General features: G+C 34.2%; 1 protein-coding gene across 4 annotated transcripts in view; it reads left to right on the forward strand.

The window, feature by feature from the left end:
• Pigk (phosphatidylinositol glycan anchor biosynthesis class K) overlaps positions 1-14,076 on the forward strand; it is a 100,691-nt gene that overhangs the window by 83,799 nt on the left and 2,816 nt on the right. The window contains exon 11 of one of the 4 annotated variants that reach the window (XM_074079733.1): positions 7,819-8,171. The exons of the other annotated variants lie outside the window; for them this stretch is intronic. Coding sequence (XP_073935834.1) covers positions 7,819-7,863 — 45 coding nt within the window. The 3' untranslated portion in view covers positions 7,864-8,171. Of the gene's footprint in view, positions 1-7,818; positions 8,172-14,076 lie in introns of those variants that run through there. 4 annotated transcript variants of the gene reach the window in all.

A 14,076-nucleotide genomic window follows, 5' to 3' on the forward strand; every position in this document is an offset into this window, starting at 1 on the left:
ATGAATGAGAAATTAGGCAATTACTCAATAAATGATGCTAAGACAATTGGTTAGTAATTTTTGGAGGAATGGATACTAGATTCTTGCTTCATACCACATGGAAAAAGTAAATTCTCTTTGGATTATTAATTAATGAAAAAATGGAAAACAAAAATAATCAGAAAAGAATGTTAGCAAATACTTATGAGCAATGACTTTGTAAGCATTAAAATAGTGATGAAAGTTACAGAAAATGGATGTCTTTCTAAAACTGTAACATTTCTATGCATCAGAATGGACGAGGCACATATCAAAATGGAAAAGTATTTTCCTAACAGAATTAACATGTTCACATATAAAGAGCTCTTATATAATTAATACGCAAAAAAAGTTACCATTCCATAGGACATGAGCTTATTATAGACATACCTCAAAACTTGAAATACAAAGCCAGAAGTTTCACTTGAGCAACATAATGAAGTGGAAATATTAAGTACTCATGTATGAAAAAATGAGACATGTTGAAACTACTCCAGGAATGGGGGAGAGTAATGGAGGTGGTAAATTCAACTATGATATATTGCAAGAACTTTTGTAAATGTCACAATGTACCCTAGTAAAGCAAAAATATGATAATAAAAAGTAAATTAAAAAAGAAGAAAGTAAATAGATAAAATAACTTAATGGATTAATAAAAACATGTTGATATTCATTAATGAATTTCTTCATGAAATTGTTCATTTTAACCATAAAGTACCTTTTTAAAAAAAAAACCTCTTAGGTTAGCAAGGATTTGATTGTTGGTAATAGTATTGACTTATCACTGGTATTGCTGCAGGAGAGTATAAATTAGTACAAATGGAGAATAATTTGGTGTTTATACCACAATTGTTAAATAGTTTTATAAATAGTTAAACATGGCAGTTTGAAACACGTTTATTTTTCTTCTTGAAAAGCCTTCCAAAATGAAAAGATACCAAAATGTGTAAACTCCAAAAGACAAGGAAAAAAAAAAAGGAAGAGGAAAGAATAGCAGATGAGAAAGGCAACACAGTTTGGAGGAAGAAAAGTAGTTGGATAAATGGTAACCAACTTAGTAGAGTGGAAAACTAAACCCTAACTTCTATCATGAAGGAGCCATGGGGGAAGTAATTTGTACTGCAGAACCTTGGAAGAGTAGCTGCTAGTCCTCAAAGGTTGGCTCCAAAGAGGAACTTTTTGTGTCCTCCTCTTATTTAGCCCTCAGAACTATGGCCTTCAGAGCTGGGGTTATAGCTCAGTCAGTGGTAGAGCACTTGCCTACTATGTGAGAAACCCTGGGTTTGATCTCCAGCACTGCAAAAATAAATAAATAAATGTACATTTTGAAATTTGTAGTACCTCAGTTTAATAGCCATGTTCCATTCTGTTTATCCCACTTAGAAGCCCACTGGTTGATAGTACTGCTAATGTCTGAAGAGCTTATGATCAGTTTTTTAAATTGCGTCTTACCTATGAACACACAACCAGGAATCATAAGACTTTTGAGGAATACATCCATTGTGAAAGACAAAGATCTAAATAAGCAGATTTGAAAAGGGAACTTAGCAAATGAAGACAGTACTGAGAAGAAAGCAACAAGAGTAGTAATAACCACAAAAAGTGAGATTTTTATTCATAAGACAGGATGTCATACAAAAAAGAAGTATTCAAAACACAAGTAAAATTAGAAGTTGAATCTATGAGTAGAAATAACAGTTTTCAATATTAACTTGAAGGGAAATTTGGCAAACCCTCCAAAGGTAGAAAAAAATGACAAATAAGGGAAATCAGAGAAAATGATTTTTAAAGTAAAAGGAATAACTTGTTAACCAATTCTCCATGAGTCTCACTTTCTGCATATCTTGTGAGCAGAGCCTTAAAACAGCCCTTTGTTCTGGATCATCTTGTCTGAGATGTTTGTGTAGAGAACAGCCTTGGAAGACAGAGATAGTGGCTCTCTCTGGGGTAAAGAACAGAATTATTTGCTATCTATTATAATAAAAGATAATGTCTTTCTCCAGAGCAAAGGTTGAACAGGCTTGTTGCAGCCTCTTATAAAAGATTTAGGGCTTACAAATCTTGGGATTTTTGTCTGTTACATAAATTTGCATCTACCTGGGCCAATCACTGCATTGTCCTTATGGGACTTGGGGAACAAGAGGGATCTAGTGCAAACATGAAGCTTATACCACCATGGATGATAAAATCCTTTGTCTGTGACTCAGGAATCTCATGTCTTTTGTCAGTATCCATGAAAATGTGCTAGGTCAACTTAATAGTTTGGAAATAGGGTAAAATTTCAAACCCTTCGTAATTTTAGATAATAACCTATGAGGTCCAACATCTTACTAATAAAAGTACTAGGAGAAGAAGAAAGAGACTGGGTACCAGTGGCTCAAGCCTACATCCTAGCTACTTGGGCAGGCTGAGATTAGGAGGATCACAGTTCAGTGTCACCCTAGGCAAAACATTTCACCAGATCTCATCTCAACCAACAGCTGGGCACAGTGGAGTATGCCTGTCACCCCAGCTACAACAACAGGAAGCATACATAGGAGGATCGTGGTCCAGGCCTGCCTGGACATAAAGTAAGATTCTAGCTCAAAAATAACCAGAGCAAAAAAAAAAAAAAAGGGGGCTGGAGATGTGGTGATGTGGTGTGTCTTAAGCTGAAGCAAGCATGTAGCTTGAGAGAGAGGGAGAGAGGGAGAAGGAGAGAGAGAGAGAGTGAGGGAGGAGAAACGGAGAAATATATTAAAGAAGTAATATTAGAAAACTTTTCTAGAACTCAATAGTTCATTGAGTACTCCAAACAGTAAAAAATCAAATATATCCCATACCAACGAGCATAATTTTGAAAATTTAGAAGAGTAAGAAAACTAAAAAGGAAATTGTAAAACTCCCAGAATGGTGGAAAAAAGCCACAAAAGCATAGGAACCAGGATGTCTTCTCAATAGTAATACTTCAAACAAGAAAGTAGTGGAGGAATATCTTCAAAATTATGTAAGAAAATAATTTCCTACATAAGATTTTATTAACGACTAAATTACTTGCAAGTATCTTGATATAAGAATGACATTCCAAGTCTCAGTGTTTTTTTCCATTCATCTTTTTTCAAGAGCCACTGGAAATATGATTCATTAAGTGAAAGAGTAAAAAAAAAAATAACCTGAAACTGTATCATCCAGGGCCCAAGAGATTGTTCCTTCAAGGTGGGATCCCAGTGAAATTCCCAGGTTGATGGGGAAGGAAAGTCTCAGGGTGGCAGCTGTGCAGAAGTTTAAAGAGTGAATGGTAAAAATTGGATCAGGACAGTCGAGGGCTCCTAATGGGTATCTGGGATCTGTGGAATGATGATAAATTGTGCAATATGTTTGACCATACTAAGAGAAGTTTCAAATTTAAGAATAAATTTAATTATAGCTACATAGCAAATTATTTAGCTAATAAGAGAGCAAAGTAGCTATTAGCTTCCGGAGTAAAGTTGTATAAGAAAAGTTATCAGAGTATATTGTGGTTCAGCTCAAACAATAGTTACATAGTTGTAATAATGAAATAATTGACTGTTTAACAAGAATTTGTGACATAATTATGTAGGGATAACTTGAGTATGCTATGTCATGAAAGCTACAAGGACATCGTATGAACTCAGTAAATACTAATTTCTGAATTTAAACCTCCAGAAGTCTCCCTGTTGTTGGTCCTAGAGATTATTGTTTTCATTTGTGAACTTTATCTTTACTCTCCCAGACTGTTTTTGTATTAAGCAAGCATATATGTATATGTATGTATACATGATATGTGTAATATATATATATATATATGTAATATATATATATATTTGTATATATATGATTAGAGGCATTGGTAGATGCTTTTGGGAGGTTTAAGATATGTGAGAATTTCAATGTTGGGACTCAAAACAATGAGATAATTTTTTCTTTTTCATTAATTCAGGTCCCTCAACTAAGGCAAATAAAGCCACAAACTATGTATGCTCTAAAAAACTTCAACCTAGCCAGGCACCGATGGTTCTTGCCTGTAATCTTAGCTACTCTCAAAAATACTCCACACAAAAAGGGCTGTAGAGTGGCTCAAGTGGTAGAGCGCTTGCCTAGCAAGTATGAGGCCCTGTTTTCAAACCCCAGTACCACCAAAAAACAAAAAATGCAAAACCAAAAAAACACTTCGACCTATTCAAATGTTGTGTGTCAGTAAATACTCTGCCTTAGTGGAAAATATTACCAGCATTTTTCCTCACCCGTGTTCTTGCCTTTTCTGAATTGCTCCCCTGCCATGGAGGGAAGAACCACCTTGGGTTGAGGACCACTGTACTGTAGGTAGTTATTTGCATTGTCTTCCCACAGAACCTTTTTTTAAATCATTCAGCGTCTGAATTTTATAATTGTGATGTTTCAAAATATGTATAATTAAGAATCTCTTCTTACTTGTCTATATTCTGAAATGTTATCTCGAACTTAAAATTCTAACTCCTGTTAGAGGACATGGGTTAGTGTAAATTTTCAGCTCTTTTATCTCTATTTATGATTATTCTTCATTTTATTCTGCTGTAGCTATTTTGGTATTTTAATATTTTTCTATTCCAGTAATACTCCATTACAGTTAAACTTTACTAAAGGTTGACTAAAATGTCTATTAAGTAGAAATTCTCTGATACCTTCTTTTAAAAAATATGCCTATTGAGTTATCGCTATCTGGAAACTCATCAAAAGGGTATGGATCTGTATACTGTCTGCCTAGGGACTTAGATTGTTTTAAAGTCTTACAGAACTTTCCCTCACCGTAGAAACTTTAAAAATGAAGTGCAGGGAAAAATAATATACTGTTCACTTATTTTCATTCAAATTGTAAGTCAAGGAATGAAATTGAACTATTTGAAGGCCATGTGCTCTTCTTTTTAATATCAACTGTGACATGTTTTAAAATTAAGTTAACCTCAACTTTCATTTTATAGCATCACATTCATTTCCAAAATGATCACTTCTTAAGGAATAAATGAAATTGTAAAACTGTTTGAAAATAGTGATAAAAATTTCAGTGTTATTTCATCAACTATGTAGTTTTGAAAAATTCTGGTTCATCTATAAACTTGTCATCATATCGCTTTCTGATATCTTAATTTTTAATATTAAAAATGAAAAGTGGGAGCCTCACTAGTTGTGTTTTCCAAAACAAAAACAGATAACCTGTGTTCACTCAATTTATAAAGATTTAAAAATGAGACTAGTTGGTGTTGCTGAGGAGACAGTGAGGCTCCCTCCCCCTCCATCTAACTCATCTTCTCTGCCTCCTTCCTTTCCCTTCTCCCTCTCATGATATTCACATATACTTGTATTTTAATTCTTCTTCATTCTATCCCTTTTCATCTGTTCCTGTCCATTGTTGCAATGCAACTGCAAACAGGTGGTTATGATGACAACAGATCATAATGATCACCAGACTATACCTTGTCCCATTGGAGATGTCATTGTACACATGAATAAACTGAGGTATAGAATAGCTTGAAGCAGTCTGACGGAAGTCTTCCATCCTGTAAGTGACAAAGCCAGAATTTGAATCTAGGTCTCTTTGATTCCAAAGTCAATGTTCTAAACTCCTGTGCTATGTTTCTCCTTATAAACACTTAAATATTTTCAAAGAAATTTTGTCTTCAAAAAACTTTGAGTTACGAACTGGTATAATGCTTGCCTGATTAATTCAAACCATATTTTGGAAGAACTAAATATCAACAGATTTAGTTCAATATTCATTTATTTGAAAACTGGCCTAAAGAGATGTGTCCTCTCTACAGTTTCTTGATTTCTTTTTCCACCGCAGTTGCCCTTGGCTCCTCAGTGAGAGTTTGAGATAAGTAAAAATCTGAAGAGGTAAGTGATAGGGCAGGGTGCTAAAGGATAGTTTTTTAATATAAATTTTTGTTAGTGTATATTGTACAAAGACATTTTATTGTGATATTTCTATACATGCATATAATATACTTTGATCACCCCATCTGTTACTTTTTCTCATCACTCCTCCTCCCCCTTTTTTGTTGGTGGTATTGGGGTTTGAACTCAGAGTCTTGTATTAGCTAGCTTCTACCACTTGAGCCATGCCTGTGGCCCTTTTTTTCTTTTTACCTTAGTTATTTTTCAGATAGGGTCTGTATTGTTGCCCAGATCTGGCCTTAGACTGTGATCCTCCTACCTGTGGCTTCCCAAGTAGGGGCACCCCACTACATCCAGCTCATTATTGTTTGAGATGGGGTCTTGCTAACTTTTTGCCTTCACTAGCCTCAAACTGCGATCATCCATATTTCTGCCTCCTGAGTAGCTGGGATTACAAGTTTGAGCCACCCTGCCCACTGTTGTTTGTTAGCCATTCTGACTGGGCTAAGCTCGAATCCAAAGAATAGCTCTGCTTAAAAAAATAATTTACTTATAGATGACTCACTTGAAAGTTTTGGTTACACAATCATCTCTTCTAAGAAGCAATATTTAGTTCAGACAGTTCACCAACCTTAAGGATTTAATAGGCTTTTGTGATCTACCCAGATAATCCATCCACCTCTTATCTGATTTTCAAGAATTTCATGTCCGATTTCCGTAAGACTAATGATAAAGAGGATGTTTGGGATATAATTCATGGACTAAAGATTGCCTGTATAACTTTTTAAAAAATCTGTTCCCTACTGTAAGCAGCCTAATAGATAATACAACATCAAAAGTTAAAAGAAAAACAAGTGTCTAAGAACCTCGATCATTAACTTGCCTGAGTGGACTTTGAATATTTGAGAATTAGCTATTGAACTAAAACAGTCAGTAATTAAAAGCAACTAGACAAATACACATTTCTTTCACAAGTCAAAGTAATTTAGAGTTTATCACATTTAGAAAACAAGCATCCCTAATGAATATTAGACATTTGACCCTTTGTATTGCTTTGAATATTAAGATACATGGTTGTAATTAACTTTACTCTTCTTTGTATTGTAGCTTCATCATCTTAGTTACTAAGACAAAGGCTTTCAGAAAATCTTGAGGCTGTTTCTCAGAGAATATTATTATAAACTTTTTTGTTTAAAATATTTTTATAAATAGTAAAGACATTAAAATCTTTTAGAACAGATTTTTATTAATAGACACCATGATAGAATCATAATGGCATTTCTTTTTGTTGTTGCTTTTTATGCAGTGCTGGGAATCAAAGCCAGGGCCTTGTGCAAGCTAGGCAGAGTGTCTACCACTCACTGTCACCAGCCTAAACTCCAGGCCTCATAACGGTGGTTCCAATTTGGCGACTTTGATTTTTAAAACACATTGTAATTTTATAAATATGCTAAATAGGAAATTTGTTTTATTTTTCTGTACTCCATTATACCAAAGTGTATCACATAGTTTCTGATTATTCTTAGGTTTTCCAACTATATTTGTCTTATGGGTAAAGTATAGACTAATGTGATAGTGTTTTGGGCATGTGTGTGCTTTGGTGGAAGGTTATTGTTTTTTGAGTAAGTGTTGACTTTCTCATCATTAAAATAAACGTACTAGAAGTGAAGAAATGGCCCTTTCCCAGCTCCTGGAAATGGAGAAATGATGCTCCTTGCATAAAGTAGAGGATGTACAGGAAAGAAAAGTTCAGAAACAGAATGAAATCATTCATGCTCAGTGAATCCTTTGCTTCTGGTGGGAAGGTTTTAATTTGCAATGTAAGTTATTGTCTTTGTTACAAAAAGGAAAAGAAAAGAAAAAATACATTGCTTTTATTAATTGGCCTCTGTTGTTGTTACATGTACATCTTAATGAACTCGACATTAGTCAAATCCAGTGGTCCACGAAAAATGGTTGCCAAATTGTCACTGAAAAAAGGAAAACAAAGCCACAGAAAATCTCTTTTCATCTATACAGAGACTGGCTGCTTAGATATAAACATCGTGAAATACAATTCCCTTCAGCTTCGTGCTCTCTACTTGGCAGTAGTTATTGACTTGCAACAGATTGAAGTAGTGTAACTAGGTTATTTAATTTGTCATCTAAATTGACCTGAAGTCACATTAATGTTCTTCCTGATAAGAATTGAGGTTATCATTCACTTTAAAACTGATACATACATGTCAGGAAAGTTCTCTTTTATATTAAAGGAATCAATATCTTTTACAGATTTTTAGCATTCAGGATTAACTTTCATTTCATGATACCAATCATGTTTGATGGGTTATTTGTGTATTGTTTCAATTATTTCATTATGATTTTTGGTAATTTTTAGAGAAGCATAGAATTTTTCTTTTAAAGATTGTTTTGCTACATTCAAATATATTCATCAATGTTTAATCAATGTATTTGATTTTTCTATTTTGTTTGTGTCTGTAATTTGCCAGCTCTATATCCAAGTTATTATTACCTTGTAATAATAGAATAATAGAAGATAGTTACCTAATTTTGACTAACAGTTTTCTAGTTAAAATGTGACAGTAGACAACTTAATCTTATGAAATAAATATGTCAACTTTTAAAAAAAATGTCGACTTTTAAGTTGTGTTATTCAATCTATAACATTGCTAGAGAGAAATGAAATGTAATTATAAATGGATATGTTAGATACTAATTAGATTTTTTTTCCTTCTGATAAATACCTTCATTAAACTAAAATTGTGAAAGTTGTAATAGCCTGATTCTTTAAGACTGACAGGAGAGCATTATGTCTGCTTCTATTATGTCTCTTTTTTTGACTTCTCTGTCTGATACTTAGACTGTTTTTTAAAGGACTGACCTGACTAGGTTAGCCTCTTCCTTCATATCTTCTTACCCATCCCATCCCAGTATAATATACCTTTGGATTATCTAAAAGTAAAATGATTGGAGACCTTAATTCATCCTCAGAATCCCTTCCTCTTTGGTATATAATGCCACCTACTCATATGAGTGATATCCCATCACACTCACAGGTTTTGTTCCCACTCAAGGAGCAGATACTCTCTTGGGTGTGTACATCATGGACTGGGAATTGTTGGGGTTGTCTTAGAATTTTGCCTACTGCAAAATTTATAGAATGAACAAAGATTTGAAATACTAATAAACTATCATTAATTAGACAGTTGAAAACAGTTATTTTCTTAAGTAATTGTAACTGTAACCTTAGGTTGTTTTGTAATCTTTTTTCTTTAAAATATAGTATAGGTCTAGAGATGTGGCTCTTGTGGTAGAGCACCTGCTTTGCAAGCCAGAAGCCCTGATTTCAAACTCCAGTCTCACAAAAAAGTATTAAAAATAAATAAATAATATACAGTATAACTGAACTGTTCATTGTATTTTATGAAAATCTCAATGACACTTTGGAAGTTTTCTGTTTGCTTAGCAATAAATATATACAATTTTGAAAAACCTGTTTCCTCCTTTTATATAATTTTAACAGTTAGATATATGCTCGCAAGAATTTTGAAGTTATATGGTAATACTATCCTAGCAACATGAACAGGGAAACTGAGTACTATTCACAATTGGAAGCGCAGTGTTGCTTAGCTACCTATCCTTTTGATTTGAAATATTAAGCATTTCAATAATAGGTAGCCCTTAAGCTTTTAGGTGTTTTCTTATGACACGTTGCAGTGTTTTATGTATGCTTTTTGCCTTTGTATTGTAGCTTTTATTGTGAAAGTTTAAAAAAAGGGGACTGTATTTAATAGCAGTCAGTGAGTGCCTTAACTACATAAAATCAGTCATTTTATGAGAAGCTCTAATGGACACAAATGAATTACAAGATATACTTTAATATGAACTTAGCTCAAATACTGCTGTACTACAAAATGCAATAATTATATCAATCTGTCACTCGATTGTAAGTAAAATCATTGTAGAATGTCTAAAATATTACATATAGTTATTTTAAAAATAGCAATGTTATATGTCAGCAATATCATTAAACACATACTGAAGAGCACTGTGTTATATTAGTTGCTGTCATGTATTCATGTAGCTTATGAGAGCTAAGTGGTATTACTGTGGTGCCCCTCCCAGTAAGGGAAGGAGTATGTGATGATTCTCCTACATAGGCTTTTCTTACTATATTTTTTATATACTTCCCGTGTCCCTCCCCCAAATAATTAAAGTTCATACCCATTATGTGTATGCATCTTTCAAAAATATGGATAAATATATAGAGATTAAAATTCACCTATAATTCTGCTTCCCCCAGAGAAACATTGCTAAAACTTTAGCATGTTTCCCTTCTTTGAATACTGTTACAGAAATACAGACCACATTTCACATTCAGGTTTTACTTCCTTATTGATAAGACATAAACATCTCTCCAAACATTAAAATTGTTTGAAAATAGTTTTGATGACAGTCTGATATTGGATATACAATGTTTCCCATATTATGATTTATATAGATTATTTCCTATTTTTTATTATGTAGATAACACTGAGACAAAATTCTTTCTGTAAAACCTTTATCAACATTTCTAAGTTTTTAAAATTAGATCCTAGGATTGTTACAGATCCTAGAAGTGAGAAGAAATAAACATTTTAAAGACCTCTGGGGTACTGGGTGTGGTGCTGTAATCCCATGCCTATAACCCCAGCTACCTGGGAAACATAGGTAGGAGGATTGGGGTCAAGACTGACCCTCAGTAAAAACATGAGACCCTATCCAAAAAACAACTGAAACAAAAAGAGAGGGTAGAGACATACTCAGGTGATAGTACACCTGCCTGGCAAGCATGAAGCCTTGAGTTCAAACCCCAGTACTGCTAAAAAATAAAAATAAAGGACTGACCCTATTAGCAAATTACTTTTCTGAAAAGTTGATCATCCTACTTAACATTTACTGTTTTAATTTTAAAGAGGAAAAATAGTTCACATTGTTTTATGATTAAGAAAAAAATTTTCAAATATGAATTAGCCATTTATAATTACTGTTTTGTGAAAAATTTTTATTTCCCTGTCTCATTTATTGATAATTTGTCTTACTGATTTTGAGGAAAACTTTATGCTCTGAATTTGCCCCTTTTCTATTGCATTTTCCCACTTATTTGCCTTTAAATTTTATTTATACACTAGGCAAAATACAGATCTTCCAAAAATTATTTTGAAAGTCTCTCCACTTTTTCTTATGTTTATTGATTGTACAGTTGCACGTTTTATCTTTTTTTCTTCTATTTTTACATTAAATTCTAAATCATGTAAAGTGTATTTTGGTTTTATAGTATTAGAAACAAAAACTGATTTTAAAAAAATAATATTCCCTTACTCACTGACTTGTGATAGTTCCTTTATCATATATAAAGTCTTGGGTACTGGGCTGATTACCTACTTTCTAGGTGTTTTATTCATCTTTCTGTTCTTACATCAGAACCACATTATTGTTTAGCATTATCATATCTTTTTTGTTATTCTTCCCTGTTATTCTGCCCTTCTCTGTAGAGTAATATAGATTGTTTGCATAACCAGTCTTGTGCTGTGAGTATTCCTAGTTGTTCTATGTCTTTGGTTGCTGTTGCAAATGATTTTTTCCCCATTTTCGGACCCACTTTTATTGACACAAAGGGTATTGATATTTAAAAAATATCTCAAATCTGAGCTCTTTATTTCATTCTCAGTAATTATTAGAGTTGGTTTTTATAGATTTTGTTGATATCTAATATTTTAGCATTTATACATTTAAGAAACATTTTTGCTAGCATATATTAGTTGTGCGGGGGAGGCTTATTGTGACATTTCCATATATGCTTTCAGTGTACCTTGGTTAGGTTCATCCCCATAATATCTAATCACAGTATCTACAAATGAAAATTTACTTTTCTTTTCCAAGAGTTGTCTCAGTTGGCCAGAAATTCCGCAGCAGTATTAACTAACAGTGTTAATAGTTGGTATTCTTGTCACAGAAAAGCTAAAATCAGGGTTAAGGAAAACTATAGACAACTTTCTATTAACACTAAAATTATAGCTGAAAACAGTTCATCCTTAAGCATCTGAGATTAAATGAACTACTTTGAAAATTTACAGTGTATCAGTGCATAAAAACCTTCAAGGTGTGTGTTTGTCCAGCAGGGGGCAACATCTGATTACCACTGACTGATAACTTTAACAGGAATGGAACCAGACTTCAGGTCTAGGTTATAGTTGGAAAAACAAGGCTTCAAGGAAGCTGGTTGAGTTAGTCTCTAGACTCCCTGTTTCATTTCCTTGAGGGCAGTTTCTGCCATGGTGGCAACTAGGGTCTCTCTCCAGAAAGACTGTAAGGGAGAACTAGTGGTGGAAGTTACTGCTTTGTGGATTGTAGGTCTGATGTAGTAATGAGATTGGTTTTCTCATTCTAGGAAGGTTGATAGACCACCTCATCCCTATAAAGTTCATGGTGGAAAAGGGATGGATTAGTTGGTCCTCTACACTATTCTTATTTATACAATTGTTGTAGAAACCTGAAGCTATAAATATGTAAATGGGAACTGTTTTTATTTTGTTAGGATTTTTTTCCCTCCACATTGTCACCTTAGTAGATATACTTCTTGATACTTAACAAACCATTCCAAAGCACTTATTTATCTTAAAATTCTGCTTGTTGACAATTTAGGCTGAAATTAACTGGGTGGTTCTTATGTTCTCAGCTGGCTCACTCATGAGTCTGGGGGCAACTCTGGTTAAAGTTAGGTGGTTTTGCTGGGAGTTGGCTGGGTGTTGGCCAGGAGGATCTCAGTTCTTCTCCATAAGTTGCCTTTTCCTCCAGAAGCTTAGGCTTTTATTCATAGTAGTAGTAGAAATCTGAGAGAGAGCAAATGCAAGCAAAACCTGTTTACTTATAACTGGGTTGTTACTTCTGTCGCATTGTTGGCTAGCTGCATTTTGTTGATCTGGGAGTAGGGATGTAGATTCTTTGTCTCTGTCCTTTTCACCTCTCTCCCCATCTCTCCTCCCCTCTCCCCTCTCTCCCCTTCCCCTTCCTTCTCCCTCCCCTCCCCTTCCCATTTAAATGGAAGTAGAAAGAGGCTTGCCACTGGGTAAGTTAGAATGAGTTATACAACTCTGGCTGCCTCAAACTCATCCTTCTACTATATAAACACTGTGTCTTCTAAACAGCAGGCAGGAAAAGGGAGAAGGCAGCAAGTCCCTTTCTCAGCAGCAGAATTATTATTTCCCAGAGCAAAGCAATCATTTTCATGGTATGTAGCAATTAGACAACCGGGCCCACTATTAAATTGTCTTTAGGCCTGATGTCTCAGACTTTCAGATGGTGAAACTATCTGAGGTTTCTCATCATAGATTCATTTAATTTTGGTAGGGTGTGCTGTCGTCTTTTTCTGTACCTTTGAATGGATTTTTGTAAGAAAATGGGAGAGGACACACTGGGGGAGTGTATTCTGGTGCCTTCTTAAGCTGAGTTCAAAGTACATTTAGTTAGCACATTAAATCGAAAAGATGGGATGAATATAAAAGCATGGCAACTTGAAATGGCAGTATTCAAAGGGCTGATTGCTGCTTTTGTTAACGTGTGCAATGTTGTTATAATGTGAATAAAAACACCATTCTATTATAAGTTCATAACTATATATATTTCTTTACTTTCAAAGTTTGCTCTTGGAATTTGGCTTTTTTCTCTCTGGTCCTTCGTGGACATCTGTGATCGATCTAGAAGATGCCTGTCAAGGAAGTTGAAAGGTTGAAGGACCAGAAAGGCTGCTTCCACAGTTCACTGAGCCAGCTTTTGGAATATCAGAACACAATAGCTGTCAGAGCTAATTGTGGTAGTTACTTCCTTATATGCTATTTTCCCCTTAGCTGTCTTATCTCTGGCAGCTGTTTCTGGCTGCTAAGTTTATAATCTAATGGTAAAATTACAACCTCAGGTACTCTATTTCATTGGCAAATAACTAGAGTCTCTGCACTGGAGAGGTACAATTTGGTGTTAGGTACTTGATTATTATTTCTGTACTCTCATGATAGAACTTAAATGATATTCACCATTTTCTTTAAACACTACTTGGTTTAAACAGCTTCTGAAATACTTTAGCACTGAAGCTGACCAATTTGGTTTATGAAACAATTGTCTATACGTTGTTATCTCCAGTTATGTGTTTAA

This window comes from Castor canadensis, chromosome 7, assembly GCF_047511655.1.
Source record: "Castor canadensis chromosome 7, mCasCan1.hap1v2, whole genome shotgun sequence".
NCBI lineage: Eukaryota > Metazoa > Chordata > Mammalia > Rodentia > Castoridae > Castor > Castor canadensis.